Here is a 15553-nt window from a genome sequence, read left to right as displayed (position 1 = left end):
TACGATGATTCTTTTAAAAGAAATTATTCTGCTTTCTTCGAAATACAAACAATATACGTGCATATATTTATTAAAATGGTTATTTTTCATTATGAGACTTGTCAAAACTTTTTTTTTTTTTCTGATTTTTAACAAGAAGTGAAAAATTGCTGAAAATAGAGAACTACACCGTGAATTCAGATGGAAGCAGTGTACAACAATCAGTATGAAAAAGAACATCAGATGCTTTGTATCACAGTTCGGACAATACAAATTAGAAAAAAAGAGAATCATAGAGTCCTTGTTAACAATTCTCTCATTTATTAATAATCAATAGTTCCTATCAAATCAAATATCGGTTACTTATCTCTCTATTACTTAATCCAAATTTTTTAATTATGATTAATCCAAATTCTTCTCCTTTAATTTTAAACTAATTTATTAGATTAAAAGTGTTTGATAAATTAGTTCAGTAAAATAACAAGTTTGACTTTTTCAATCTTATTGAGTAATGCTTGTGATATTTTTTTTATTCACATTTTTTTAATTTTACCTTTTTTAAATTTTAAATGATTATTTATGATAAAAATATTTTTTAATTTTATTATATTAATATTTTTTGAATTCAAAAAATTATTTATAATAAAAAACTATTTACGTAATGAAATATTATATACATTATTTACTTTTATAATTATTTTTAATAACTTTTCACTATAATTAAAAAAACACGTATAATTATGTTTTTATTAGTTTTTACATAATAACAATAATATCAAGAGTTCATCTATTTTGTGATTGTTTAAACTAATATGTATTTCGGTAATACTTTGTGAGATTCAGACACTGATTTTTTATGATATGATTTTGATGTTTGAGTTGTGTAGTCTAGATCATTCTGCTTCTTAAAGGAATTTTTGCTCACTAATGAATGTTTTTTATTTATTGTAATTGAGTACTGTGAACTCAGTAGAGTTGGGTTTTAATCTTGACCTTAGATTTATAAGTTGTCTCATAAATCCTAAATTGACACAGATCCAATAAAATATAAACACTTACCTTATCATTGGTTGCTCCCGTCTATCAATATCTTTAATCAGATTTTAATCAGACATCTTTGATTATTTTATCTTCTGTTAGATATTTGGCTCATTAATAAAAGTTGGTTCAATTATGATCAACATTAATAAAACTGTTTGATTTAATTAACCATTATTGTAGAGGTAACCAAACAACCTTGAGTGGATGGATCGAACGGTCTCAAATGGTAACCTTTCCATCCATACTATATATACCATACATTATACATTAACCAAAACGTTACTTTTACGTGTGAGAAAATACAGTCTTTTGACAAGTCGTTCAAAAAGATTAGTGAATACGATATCAAAACCAAAGAAATATAGTATAATATTACCGAAAAATATACCAAATAATAGCCATATTTGCAAAGCCTATTAACAAAAAAAAAAAAAAATCCTATGAAGCATATAAGAAAAATTAAACGATTTGCTTAATTATATGTAGGGTTAATTATATTTTTAGTCCCTATATTTTGGGGCGATTTTGGTTTTAGTCCCTCTTTCAAATTATGGTACAATTCACTCCTTCAACTTTAGAAAACTCTGGTTTTAGTCATTTTTACCAAATTTTTTTAACTTTATTTTTTGTTTCAAGCGCATTTCTCAATTAACATTGAAGCAAAAATGTGTCAAAGTAAACAATCCAAATGCTACAATGAAATGTGCTTGAAACAAAAAATAAAGTTAAAAAAATTTGGTAAAAAGGACTAAAACCAAGGTTTTTTAAAGTTGAAGGACTAAATTGTACCATAAATTGAAAGAGGGACTAAAACCAAAATCGCCCTAAAGTATAAGGACTAAAAACATATTTAACCCATGTATAAAATTATATTAATGCTGAGCTCTAGATTTTAATAAATGATACGTATATATAGAAAACTTATCTTCTCTATTTTATTTTATTTTATTTTGTTTTAATTGAAAAACTTTTGTTTTTATAAAGTAATTTTCAATATCTCTTTTACTATTTTCATAAATAAAAAAGTTTTAGATCTTTAAAATACTTTTCATATTATCATAATCTTAATTATATTTTATTTTCTTATAAAAAATTAATTCAAAAATATATCAAATTATTTATGAAATTCATTTATCAAATTATTTATTATTTATTTCTATCATATAAAATATTAATATGTAACTTTGGTAAAAATAATAAATATAGTCAATTTAACTCAACTATAAAATTTAATTTTGTATTAGAATTTAAGAATTAACTAATATCTAATTTCTTATTTTTAATATATATATATATATATATATATATATATATATATATATATATATACACACACATTTAATTATCATTTAACATTTATATCATTATTTTTTGTTCAATTTCTTAAAATCATTTAAAATTTATATCATTATTTTTTTGATGATTTTTTATTATGAAGACTATAATAAAATACTCAAACATATCCTATCAATTGCTATCTTTCATTACGGTTGTTAAAGGTGAGATTGACTGAAAATAAACATTAATTTAAAGAAATCATAACATGTATTTTTTCAAACTATCTATGCCATAATAGATATGAATAAATTCAAATATTAATTTTAACCACATCACTAATATATTTCTATTAAAAAAAAGTTATAAAAAAATACGCATTAATTTTTAAAATTTCTTCTTGTCAACTAAATACAATGCTCAATGAAATTTTCTTCTATTAAAAATTTTCACAATTTTTCTCCTCTTTTGACCGACATAGTTTTTGACCATGCTTATTTATGGTTATTTACTATGATAATAATTATCCGTTGAAATTATATGTGTTTAATTTTCTTAATTAAAATTTAATATTTATCACTTTTTAATGAAAAACTTTAATTCAGAAAATTAATTTGTTTTATTGGGAATGCCATTTTATAAAGGGTGACAAAATCGCGCTATTCCTTGTGTTAATAATACGCGCGTTATCAAGGGCATAATTGGAATAAAATAAAGACAATCTTTATATATTTATCGGCAAAGTTCCCGCCATATTGTTTTTTTTTTCACTTCAAAAATGAGAGAAACCCTTGAGAGAGAAAGAGGGCAACTTAAAAGGAAATCAAATCCGAATTCAAAAGAGCAAGAAATTCTCAGAAAATGTAAGCGATTCTTCGATTTTTCTAGTATTCAATGCGTAGGTGTCACTTTCTACACCAACTACAGTTTCACTCCTTCGGATCTTATCTCAAGCTGAGAAGTTCATTACCTCAATAGGTTTGCGTCTTCTTCTGCTGTTTTCGTTTAGTATCTTTGCTAAGTGTTATTTATTTCGTCAGTTTATTGATTGTTTAGTGTATAAGAAGGTGTACTATGTTATCCGCGTTTTTTTTTTTAACTTGGTCATCAGATTTGATAATCTGACTGCATTGAATGATCTTTGAATGTGTGTAAATTGTCTAATGATTTGAATTTATATTATTTACCAGAGGAGCATTTTTGCTGTTGGCATAATTTGTTGTGATGCCGAAGGACGTTTAAATGAGAAGTCAGTCATGCTGCAGAGCAGTTAATAGTCTCCACGTGCCATCAATACACACGCATCTGTTATCTCATCCGAGTATCAGACCGATGTGTCTGTGTGTGAGTGTGTTGGGTTTCTTTTATAAACATGTAACAAACATTCACAATAACAAAGTCAGACTATTCAACTTGACTAGAGCTTTTGCCAACGAGTGGAATGCTGTGATACAATTCTTAACCATTTGTGATCCATTATTTATTTAGGGAATTAATGGGAGATTTTAGGTTAAATCATGTATGCCATTGACTGTGTTTAAGGGCGACATTACATTATCTTTTTGTCTTTTCAATTATATCTATCATAATGGGTCTGTTTTCTAATAACTTGGCAGTATTGAGCAATCCAGAGACAATTCATCAAAATGAAATCTATAGCACAATATAAAGGAGATGCATTATACAAACCATTGATAGCTCTCTCTGTTTACAAATAGTGCCAGTAGATTGACTCTCCTTATTAATATCTTGTTTCTTTAGAGGATTCAAATTCTCATTTACAAATAGTGTCAGTAGATTGACTCTCCTTATTAATATCTTGTTTCTTTAGAGGATTCAAATTCTCATGAGCAACATATATAGGTAAAGAATTCACCAATTTAGATGCAATAAAGCAATGCTCAGTAGGATTATGTCCTCCATTACCAACTACTCTCTATATCTCAACGGTCACTTTTAGGAATGGATAAAATATTACACGTGCCACATGAATGGTATTGGAGGATATAACCCTAGTGGACATTGCTTTATTGCATCTAAATTGGTGAATTCTTTATCTATATGGGTTGTTGATGAGAATTTGAATCCTCTAAAAAAAGCAAGCTATTGATAAGAAGAGTCAGTCTTGATACGATTTGTAAACAGAGAGAGTTATCAATGGTTTGTATAATACATTTCTTTTATACTGTGTTATAAATTTCATTTTGATGAATTGTCTGCTTGCCAGTTCAGATATCGAACCAGGTCTCCTTCAAGTAGCATTGTTAGTGATCCATATCATCAATTTGAGTGTTCATCTCGGTGAGACTTGATAACCTAACTTTTGAAGCACATTTTTGACTGAACTAAAGCATATTCCACGTTGTATTGGGTACATTTTGCACATATTTATTTTGGTTGAACTTTTTATGTGTATATATCAGTTGTCAGGCTCCTAACTATGAGAAACAAAAGCGGGACAAGACAGCCCAAGTTTCTTCTATCCAGAATTCGCACAGATATGAGAGACCTGGGTCTACCAGTTCTTCAAGATCCCACCACAAGTCATCTGGGAACTCATCCACTTGTTCCAGCAACATTTCAAGTAATGTTGTTGATCCTTACATTAATGGAGAGCAGCATCCAGGGGAAAGTAGGCCCGGGAACAATTCACAAAGAAATAATAGTAGACGTGGGAGCTATGGTATGAAGCTTCCTCCAAAAGTTCAGCTTACAGCACCTAATTAATTAACTTATGGAATCAAAGACAAACCAAGGGTTCACTCATTCAGGGAAGCTAAAGTTACATGCCATCTGTCCTGAGATTGGGCAGAAAATTGTGGATAAGAGTCCCCGAGGATAACTTTTTTATATTTTAAAAATTTAAAGTTTTTCTAAAATAAAATAGAATAATTTGTAGTATTTGGTTTTACAAAATAAAACTCTTTATTTAATTTTATTTGTACTGTTTAGTTTAGAAATATAAGTGATGTTTAGTACCTTATTTGTGGTTAGTTTAGAAATAATAAGTGACCTTTAGTAACATTTGTGGTTAGTTTAGAAATAATAAATTGTGGGCTAGAAATAATAAATGACCTTTAGTAACTTAATTGACTGTTATATTAACCTCATTTCATATCTTATCTCTCCTTTTACTTCAGCTATTTGTGGCTGATGATTTTCATTACTTTTGGGCTACAGGTTGGCTACTCACATGATAATCTCTTCCTTTTGCAAACAATTATTCAAACAGATCCTCATGTACGAGAGTGCCCTATGTTATTCATTTGCACTATTTATGTTGAGCTATTTCTTTGTATTTCTTCCATTATAACTGATTATCAAATTATATATTTTCTGAATAGAATTTCTAGAATTTTATTTTATTTTTTTCATCTCTATTTATTAATACTGGCAGTCATACTAACTAACTCAACCTCTCCTTTTTTTTCTTTTCCATTTTGGTTTGTAGGGTGCTGTAAATTTTGCATTAATGATGTCGCAAATGGAGGGAGGTTTCCCAGTTGATTACAACACCATAACTGATTTTTTTTTTCTTAAGGTGTTTATGTACTATGATTAAGCCATTATTGTNTTTTTTTTTTCTTAAGGTGTTTATGTACTATGATTAAGCCATTATTGTAGGGTGCTGTAAATTTTGCATTAATGATGTCGCAAATGGAGGGAGGTTTCCCAGTTGATTACAACACCATAACTGATTTTTTTTTTTCTTAAGGTGTTTATGTACTATGATTAAGCCATTATTGTGGTGATTAGTAATATAATATTCATGCTTCATTATGTTGGTTAAGTGTTTCTTTATGTGGTTTTATGTTGATTTTTATGTATGAGCACTAAGTGGTTTTTCGGTTCTTGCAGTCATTTGTTGAATTTTTGATGAACAACAATTAAGGCATATAGGATATAGTGTCTAAGGAATAGGTTATAAATGACAGGGTGTAGGATATAGGGCATAAAACATAGGTAGAGCTTAGATCAAAGTAAGGATAAGATTTAAGGCTTAGGGTACTAGGACTCTGCACCTAGGCCATAAAGCTTAGGACTTGCCAAAGAATACTGTGAAGTGCATTGATGCCTGCATAAGAATTTTTGAGCAATTCAGGTCATATGAAGAGCAGTATTCTTTTCTGAGATCATATTTGAGCTCCAGGTAATTATTTCATTTTTATATAACTGTGTTGTCTAGTAGAAAATGGATGCCTTCTGTAAAAGGCACAAACTTGAATGCAGTGAGAAACTAGGAGATCTTGTGAAGGTAGGTTGCATTTGAAATTTTGAAATAGTTTGAATTGATTGCTTTTTTTTATTTTTTGCTTTTTGCTTCGTTCTATTTGTTGCATTTGAAATTTTTGAAATACTTTGTATATTTTTTGCTTTTTGTTTTGTTCTTTTCGATCAACAACTCCTTTTCTTTTCCATTTTGGTTTGTAGGGTGCTGTTCATTTTTTGCAGTAATAATGTCACAAATGCAGGGAGGTTGTCCAGTTGATTACAACACCATGACTGATTTATTTTTTCAGATATTTATCTACTTTGGTTAAGTCATTATTGTGATGATTAATAATATAATATTCATGTTTCATTATGTTGATTAAATGTTTCTTTTTGCGGCTTTATGTTGATTTTTTTTTACAAGTGCTCACGTAGTCTTTCCTTATAATTATACTTAGAATTAAAATGTAAAATAATTCTAGAGGTTTCATTAATTCCTCTCATAATTTTTTATTTATAAGAATAAATTGATATAAGAGTACATGATAATTAGAATAATCCTAAACACAATATAATCATGATAATTAGAGTAATTTTAGACACAATATAATCATGATAATTAGAGTAATTTTATACAGAATATAATCATGATAATTAGAGTAATTCTAGACACAATATAATCATGATAATTAGAATAATTCTAGACACAATATAATCATGATATAATAGGATAAATATCTTAACAATATAAATAATTGATTGACAGTTCAATAATAAGGACTAGGTGAGTGTTCATTTGCAAGTGACTTTCTGAAACCAAATCTACCCTTCTTTTAATATAAATGAACATGCATTTTGGGATATTATACCATGTACACTGGTTCAATTGGTGTTTGTTTTTGTCTGTATCCTGTATGTTTATGTAATAGTTGATGAGGCAGGAAGAACTATTTGATGTCAGTTAAGAAATTATTTTATGCAGTCACGAAAATAATAATGATTATACAAAGGAAGATACTCTTTGGAACTCCAATCAATCACCATGATGATCTTTTATCTCCTTTCAGTGATCCAACATAGAATGTTTTATCTTCTGGGAAAGCATCAAAATCAAAACTAATAAAACCCTTTTCAAAGCAAAAGGTATTCTGAAATTTAGCATCAACACTCTTCCTAATATAATGGGAAGCAGGAATAGTATATTGCGAATGTTGTCAGAAGAGTTTCACAATGAGAAAGGTGTTCATTGGTCATTCATGAATCATGACTCAAACTGTATTGTAAATTATGTATGATAGAACGGATGATAGGGTATGTGATGTATAGTATGACTCCTAACTAAATCATTACCTTCCAATTATTTTTATTTAGCTTAATGTAATAGAAAAACGAATTAGAAAACATACAAGGACATTTGTTGTTTCTGGTCTCTATGAAGAACTAACATATCCCACATATGCTTCACAAGTAAATATAATACTTCCCTTTCTTTCCCATGCACACACTGAAATTTGAAGGCAAAGTTGTGTTTTGTCATGACTATACGCCAACATTTTGAAGCACCAAAATTTAATTATGACTCTTGGATAACAAGATTGTTAAGATGTTTTTTCTTTAACTTTGGGATCAGATTAAATAATCTGATCTGTGACTGCATTGAATGATCCTTGAATGTGTGTAGATTGTCTAATAATTTGAATTTATATTATTTATCAAAAGAGCATTTTTGCTATTGGCATGATTTGTTGTAATGCCAAAGGACGTTTCAATGAGAAGTCAGTCATGTTGCAGAGCAGGTAATAGTCTCCACGTGCCATCAATACACATGCATCTGGTAACTCATCTGAGTTTCAGATTGATGTCTGTGTGTGGGTGTGACGGGTTTCTTTTATAAACATGTAAAAGACATTCACAATAATAAAGTCAGACTATTCAACTTGACTAGAGCTTTTGCTATTGAGTGGAATGCTGTGATACAATTCTTAACAATTTGTGATCTATTATGTATTTAGGGAATTAATGGGAGATTTTAGGTTAAATCATGTATGGCATTGACTGTGTTTAAGGGAGACATTACATTATATTTTTGTCTTTTCAATTATATCTATCATAATGGGTCTGTTTTCTAATAACTTGCCAGGTTAGTAATGTAAATTTGATGGGTTGTTTTAAATGTGTAAATATAGCATATTTACAAGTTATAAATGGAAGATTTTATGTTGATAGGTAGTTGGTATTCGAGGCATAATTCTAGTGGACATTGCTTTATTGCATCTAAATTGGTGAATTCTTTACCTGTTGCTGATGAGAATTTGAATTCTCTGAAGAAGCAAGCTATTGATAAAGAGAGTCAACTGATACGATTTGTAAACAGAGAGAGTTATTAATGGTTTGTATAATGCATCTTCTTTATATTGTGTTATAGATTTCATTATGCTGATTTCTGTGTTTGAATTGAGAATAGATTTTGGGTATTCTTTTTTGATAAGGGAATGAGGTTTTATTTCGTTTCTGGTTGATATATATTAGTGCAGGGGTTTATGATGTTTGGACTGTGGTAGCATGAGTTTATACGTTTTCAAGATAAAGTAACGGTGTGAAATTTCTATGGGATTGAGTATTATATTTTACATTGTTTTCAGAGTGTGGAATAATTTTGATGTGAAGTTGAGTCTGGAGATTTCATGACGTGAATTACAAGGGAATTAGTATCAAGGTTTTTAACCAGTAGTAAACTGTAAATGTTTGTAGTTGTTAATAATTGTGGTCAACAAATAGAACTGTCTTAAACCTGTAAGTTGTTCTATATTCTCTAGTTGCAATAATTGAACTTTTACCTAGCACATGTCTTATGTCTATTGATTAGGTTAACAACAAGAAATATTATTTGCACGGGTTATTATGTTCCACTTATCTCTTGTTGACAAAGATTTTTATACCTGTAATATTTCAGTCTAAAAACATTATATTGTTGAAACTGTAATTCTTTGCCAGAAATTTTGCTTCATACTGTATTATTGTTTTTAGGAGCTGACATTTCAGCACTAAAATGTTTGCAATTTTCTCTTACATTTTCTTTTACAGGTTTTATTTGAAGATAAGCAATGAAATTTTCTAGTGGACCAATTCAAACAGGAGTTCTACAAGTTATATTCAGGCATATCGTGATCGGATTTATGTTGGTAATGTTCAAGAGTTACGTTCTATGTTATATCCATATGTAGCTTACGTTCGTACTGGTTTCTCATGTGGAAACATAGAAGGGTTTTTATCACTGCTAATTGGTATCTTAGTTTATGCATTAATTACGGTGGATGCATTCACCACAGTTTTAGAATTGTTGTGAATCCATAGCTGTTGAATATCCACATTTGGTGACTTGAGCTTTCTGGTAGCATTTGATTGATATAATTTGATATAACTGATTTGGTTTTTATACAAAACTTCCGTGCGTATTATACTATTTTGGAAAGACTCGACTAAGGCTTTTCTGTTGTGAATTTATTCTCTTTTAATTTTGCAAATACACAGTGTGCTTATTTTTGTGTAAACATGTGAAATATTTCGTGTATTAAGTTTTGCAATAATTTTTCAAATTCGTAAGATGAAATATAACAGTGACTTTATAAATTTACTTCACAAAATTTAACTCAATTTCTCTACTGATCCTTAGAAGTTCATTGTGTTTGGTTTCATTTCTTCTGCAATCTGCAATTTATTAACAAATACCAACTTCACTTCAATGCATCAACAAAATATATACAAAACAAGTGTTTTTATCTTTTACATGCTAAATAACCTTGTCTTTTCCAACCAGAGGAACCGATTTTACAAATTTCTTCGTAGAAATTCATGTTTTTTATTTGATGAGACATTCTAAAAAAATTCTACTTCAGATAGAAGTTATCCACTGCAAGGCCATACACACAGGTCGTATTGTATTTTGTGGGTTTCCAATTTTTTAACAATATGGAGGAGTGTGTTGGAGATGTTTGTCATTATAGACTTGGCATAAATGCTGCAAAAAGTCAAGTAACTGGATTGTTGCTTTTCAACCGGATATAACATATCATAAATCAAGGATAAATCTTTACTATGTCATTCCTATATGGATCTTTAGGTACATCACTTATGGGAACTAAGTTTAGACTTTCTTCATAACATGGAACCATGTGATATCCAACTTTGGATCCACAATACTTGTGTGTTTTATCATTAGAACCTCTATATAGGTCATCCACCATACTTCTTTGCTTCATCATATGAGATCTAGCTTTGGATCCACCATACTTGTGCTTCAAAAATTTAGGATGTTTGTCCGGGTTGCATTGAAATGCTATTTTCTTCTTGAAGGCAAGTTTGATATCTTTGATGTTTTGATATAGCCCAAAAACCTTAGACTTTGTTAAGACGAGTGATATCAAAGTACAGAGAAAATATTTGTATGCATGTTATTGTTCTACAAATATTTAATATAATATCATAAATGCTTGTGCTAGTATAAGTGATTATCAATAATCATAGAATATCTTTACGCAAGAAGATGATAGTGAAAAATGTGGAGGTAGGATAAAATTTTACTTGGATCCCATGATGGGCGCCGATAATTTTATCCAGATCTTGAGCGTGAACTTTGCAAATAGGTGACAATATCCTAGCGGTGCTTTGGTCACTTTTTTTGTTTGGAGAAGGTCTCTTTGTTTGCAAGAAGGGAAGATCCACTTGTAAAGACTCTTCGATGCTTAAGTCAGTAAGAGAGTTATGATCTATTATATGAAAGTGATTATCAAATATGTGAAGTAAGTATCTCTTGAAGGTTACTGCTATATTTATAGGATTAACATGAATTGTGAGTTTATGTCCTTATTAGAATAATACTTATCTAAGAAATATAATAGTCCAATAATAATAACAGAAGAATAAATAAAAACCAACATGTCAAACTATTGATATTTAGTTATAATAAGTAAATATGATCAAAATATGTGTAGGTTTAGACATCTTTACAATAAAGAACCTTAAATGATCTTATTGAACTATACAGTTAATATGTCTTTTTATATTGAAATGCCTTTATCTGATCATAAATATAATTTTCAATTCTGATCAAAAGTTACATTTAACTACTTGATTCTACATGAAGTTACTATCATTAATATAGTTTTAATCTATATTTGTTTTTTTGAAGTGAGCCTTTTCTTTTCACTTAGTTTTAAATGTAAAATGAACTGCCCTTTCTGTTTAATCTTTCAATATTATATTTGGAATATCCTATAAAATACTAACCAATTCACTTAATTATATCTATATTAAACTCTTATAATACTCAACCAAGATTTTACATAAAAATAACAATATTTCAAGATAACACTTAACATGTTTATATACATTCATTTATAATAAATAAATAAAAAATCTATTTAGATTCATAATAATAATGCCTTGGTGGCTATAAAACAAAATGGATACTACCTTCGAAAGTGCTCCTAATACCTTCTTTTTTTCTTCCTTTCAATCTAAGCAAGAAAGTGTTATTAATCACTTATTTGTTGGCTTTCTTTTCAATTCAATAACAAGAGAGGGTAAAGGAAGATAAAGCTTATTCAAAAGCTTTGTGTTTACATTTTGATATCTTATTTTCATGATCTTGATGTTTGCTTGGAGAGTGCAAATTTTGTAGCAATAAACCAATAGTAGCAAAACGGTTAACAACACGTGTTTTTTTTGTCTTGCCTTGACTACCCGAGAGAATGCCTTGAACCAAGAAAATAGCTTTAATCCATTATTAATCTATATAATAAAAGATATTCTCTAAGAACTATTGATGAATTTTGGAATATTTATATTAAATATGCTATTATTGTAGGGAATTCAAGTGTGAGTTTAAGTTCCACATTAGATAGAAATGAGAAAATAGAACAGTATATAAAGGTAAAAGACTCGTTAATTCATTATCATAAAATTTTGGATAAGAGTGATGTCAATTATTTATATAGTCATTTAGTCATTTTAAAGCATTCCATAATTGAAATTCTTTTTGTGCTCTTCCTTAAATTCTTATCATATAATATTTTAATTTATTTGATTTAATACTCACGATCCAATAAACCATAATCTAAACGTTTTTAATAAGTTTATGACATAAATGTAAGCCATTTGTATTTCAACATACACAAACTTTTGCTTGATGTAATGCCTGTCCAATAATTATTCCTAAACCCTAGTATTTCATAACATTCCAAACTCAAATTTCAACTAAGTCTTTTAATTAAATTATTAAATGAAAAAAAATCCAACAGAGCATCTCTTACCTTAAAACTACTGCACCATAAGAAATTAATCATTTGGAAGAGTAAGAATAAATCAAGAATCTAGAGATCTAAAATGAACACAACAGAAAATAACCAAAATATAGATGAAAACTAACTCAAACAATAACCTATTTTCAACTAATCAACATAAGATTAAAGAAACATTTATAGAAAAAAAGAATTAAAAGGATTTTATAGTAACAAAGCACTTACTCGAAAATGAACTCTAATCGGATAAGATTCAACGTTGCTTCAAAGTTATCTTCTAATATAAAAAAAATGAGAATTGCATGCATAGAAAAGAGAAGATTTTTTTTTTTTTTACCATAGTCGTTTCAATATATATATATATATATATATATATATATATATATATATATATATATATATATATATATATATATATATATATATATATATTCCAGTATATATACTTTTAGAATATATTAACATTTAATCAGTTGATCTAATTATTCAATCTGATTACGATAATGTTGATTTAGTTTAAGTTAATTATTATTATTATTATTAAACTCAATCCAATTTAATCCATTTATTATTGAATAACCCACTGACCTAACTAGTTAAAAAATGATAGATTTCATTGTATTCTAATTCTTTTTTATTGGATTATTTTAATCCCTTCTTTTCACCCAAGAATATTCCAACATAAAGATCATGGAAATTTTTCAATAAAGTATTTTCTATACGCATAAATAAGATAACATATACTTAACAAACATAACAACGTATACCAATTATTCTAAACTCTGTCAATAAATACTGTTTTTTTTTAGACATGAAATCAAAAGCAATTAATGAAATGCTCCAGTATGTGCTGCTAAGAGCAAAGTAAGCCTGAATATTTGTATATTATGTATAATATGATCAAAGTATTCTTAAAAGAATTATCATTCATTCACATAAAATATTCTAAAAATAGATAAACTTAATGTATAGAATTATACAAAAGGGTACTAGAAAAAGGAATGGAGCAAGCTGAATACCAGAAATGAAAGTGGATAAAACTATATAATTCAGAAACTAATAGTAGAATACAATGTTAGACAAACTTCATAAGTTATGCACAGGATTTAAAGCAGTTTGTCCATATGTCTGATCTATCTCACTAAAACCAGTACCCACCACTCACTATATAGTGTAAGGTTTGAAACTTGATTATAATAATCCTTTAATTATTTTTTGAAGTTTTACCTTTTCCCAAAGCATCAACATTTACCCTCTCATTATAATTTTGATTACTGATACAATAAAGAACAGAATTCCCTAATTGCCTGGTCCAATGGGTTAACAAAAACACAAATATAAAGAATTCTTAAAAGGAAACTTGGTACTTAATTCCTACATAAATCCAAAGCAAGCAAGGATTTTTTGGTTATAGAGTTCATGCATGACCAAGAGTTAACACATAAATAATGTCATATTCACTTTAAACTGATATATATATATCTTCTGTTGCTTGTTGTGTATTTCAGGCAGAACATGAAACCAAAATATATACAATTATCAAGGCTGCATGATACTTAAAGGCAGTTTTCAGATTTAATTTATTAAAACATTCATGGTACAAACAAGACAAAGCTAGATATCACTAAACCAATTTTGTTTCTCATTCCTTTCTTTTGATACCTTTCAAATTGGTTAATGCTTATAAGAAAAAAAAACAAGAAACTGTTCATTACCCGAGTGACTGGTGCTTCAAGCTCCCTAATCTGCAGATATTGACAGCACAAACCAATTTCTGGGCTAATGGAATCCAAGTTCAAAAGTTAAAGAACAACAAAAATAAGAATTTAATGAGATATATAATGCAAAGAACAACATCTTACCATATTGAGGTGCCTGGCAATTAATGCAGTTTCCCAGGGCTTTGTCTTTGCCTAAAATTAAGGCTACAAAACAAAGTGGCATGTTTTCCAGGAGACAGATGGAACATCTGATTAATTTCTGAGCCTTTGAAACCCTTTGATTTGTACAGTGTGGGCAAGTAGCAGAGGGAGAAAGCAAGGGAAAAAGAGTTTTCAGTTAAAGTATGAACAGTAAGTGAAAGACCGTGACAGAAGGTGTACCTCGAAGACCTCCATTAAGATATATAAATATGAAAGAAAACACGCCGAAAAAAGAAGAAGAAACTGACAGAAAGAGAAGTGAGCACACACTTGCAATTGTATGCCCTGATACAATCACTATCAGCATGTGCTCACTCTCTTCTGTCAGCCTCTCTGTGGTGTGTTGCCTCTGATAGATTGCATTAATTTCTTGTGAGCCTTTGTTTTCATGGTGAAATGCAGACATCATAAACAAGATTATTCATGTTGTTTTTGGCATAGTGTTGTCCTCTATCTTGATCTCTCTATATATATATATATATATATGCAGCATAATCACTCCCCAACAAGATTAGGGTTCTTTAATTTCTCTTCTCTTGCTTTATGTCTCTATCCCTCATTTCCTTTCCTCTAACCACCAACAACCAGTTTTATTTTGACTTTGTGTTGAAGAGTGCAGTGATGGTGATTATGTAGGGAGGGTGGCCATGATGGGACTGCGTCACCAATTGAAATCTACATGTATACTGTCTCAACCTTTATCAATTACTCAATTAAGACATTCATTCAAAAAATTACACAAATAAAGGAAAATAGTTGCATCAAAATCAAGTTAAATGTGTTTTTTACTTTTAAATTATTGTAAAAATTGTATTTTTTATCTTA

General features: G+C 28.8%; 2 protein-coding genes and 1 long non-coding RNA gene across 4 annotated transcripts; 2 read left to right on the top strand and 1 right to left on the bottom strand.

The window, feature by feature from the left end:
- Positions 1–3074: 3074 nt before the first annotated feature.
- On the top strand, positions 3075–6621 carry LOC106767788. The gene is made up of 6 exons (XM_014652739.2): positions 3075–3273; positions 3486–4596; positions 4719–4978; positions 5476–5535; positions 5747–5836; positions 5886–6621. The coding sequence occupies exons 2-6, from the start codon at positions 4503–4505 to the stop codon at positions 5904–5906; spliced, it is 525 nt and encodes a 174-aa protein (XP_014508225.1). The 5' UTR covers positions 3075–3273; positions 3486–4502; the 3' UTR covers positions 5907–6621.
- A 668-nt stretch (positions 6622–7289) lies between these two features.
- Positions 7290–9894, top strand: LOC106767992. The gene is made up of 2 exons (XR_001376204.2): positions 7290–8896; positions 9592–9894. It is a non-coding gene; the product is annotated as an uncharacterized LOC106767992 (long non-coding RNA).
- Positions 9895–10494: 600 nt separating this feature from the next.
- Positions 10495–15254, bottom strand: LOC106767492. Of its 2 annotated transcripts, XM_014652397.2 has the most exons (4): positions 14909–15254; positions 14669–14731; positions 14522–14585; positions 10495–11273 (listed from the first exon to the last, which is right to left on the bottom strand). In XM_014652397.2, the coding sequence occupies exons 1-4, from the start codon at positions 15135–15137 to the stop codon at positions 11267–11269; spliced, it is 363 nt and encodes a 120-aa protein (XP_014507883.1). In that variant the 5' UTR covers positions 15138–15254; the 3' UTR covers positions 10495–11266. The 2 variants fall into 2 exon arrangements, with proteins under 2 accessions (XP_014507883.1, XP_014507882.1); XM_014652396.2 differs by lacking the exon at positions 10495–11273 and having other exon boundaries at positions 13797–14580.
- Between the last annotated feature and the right edge of the window lie 299 nt (positions 15255–15553).

The sequence above is a fragment of the Vigna radiata genome, chromosome 7 (genome assembly GCF_000741045.1).
Source record: "Vigna radiata var. radiata cultivar VC1973A chromosome 7, Vradiata_ver6, whole genome shotgun sequence".
Classification (NCBI taxonomy): Eukaryota; Viridiplantae; Streptophyta; class Magnoliopsida; order Fabales; family Fabaceae; genus Vigna; species Vigna radiata.
This window is presented reverse-complemented; position numbering and strand designations above follow the sequence as displayed.

What these genes read in the sequence shown, in the direction of transcription:
- LOC106767788 (XM_014652739.2), top strand. Translation starts at nt 4,503, where the DNA reads ATGAATTGTCTGCTTGCCAGTTCAGATATCGAACCAGGTCTCCTTCAA. An exon ending in CAATTTGAGTGTTCATCTCG is followed by an intron (nt 4,597 to 4,718) that starts GTGAGACTTGAT and finishes TGTATATATCAG; the next exon opens with TTGTCAGGCTCCTAACTATG. An exon ending in TAGTAGACGTGGGAGCTATG is followed by an intron (nt 4,979 to 5,475) that starts GTATGAAGCTTC and finishes TTTGGGCTACAG; the next exon opens with GTTGGCTACTCACATGATAA.
- LOC106767492 (XM_014652396.2), bottom strand. Translation starts at nt 15,137, where the DNA reads ATGATGTCTGCATTTCACCATGAAAACAAAGGCTCACAAGAAATTAAT. An exon ending in TCTTAATGGAGGTCTTCGAG is followed by an intron (nt 14,732 to 14,908) that starts GTACACCTTCTG and finishes TTTGTTTTGTAG; the next exon opens with CCTTAATTTTAGGCAAAGAC. An exon ending in TTGCCAGGCACCTCAATATG is followed by an intron (nt 14,581 to 14,668) that starts GTAAGATGTTGT and finishes CCATTAGCCCAG; the next exon opens with AAATTGGTTTGTGCTGTCAA.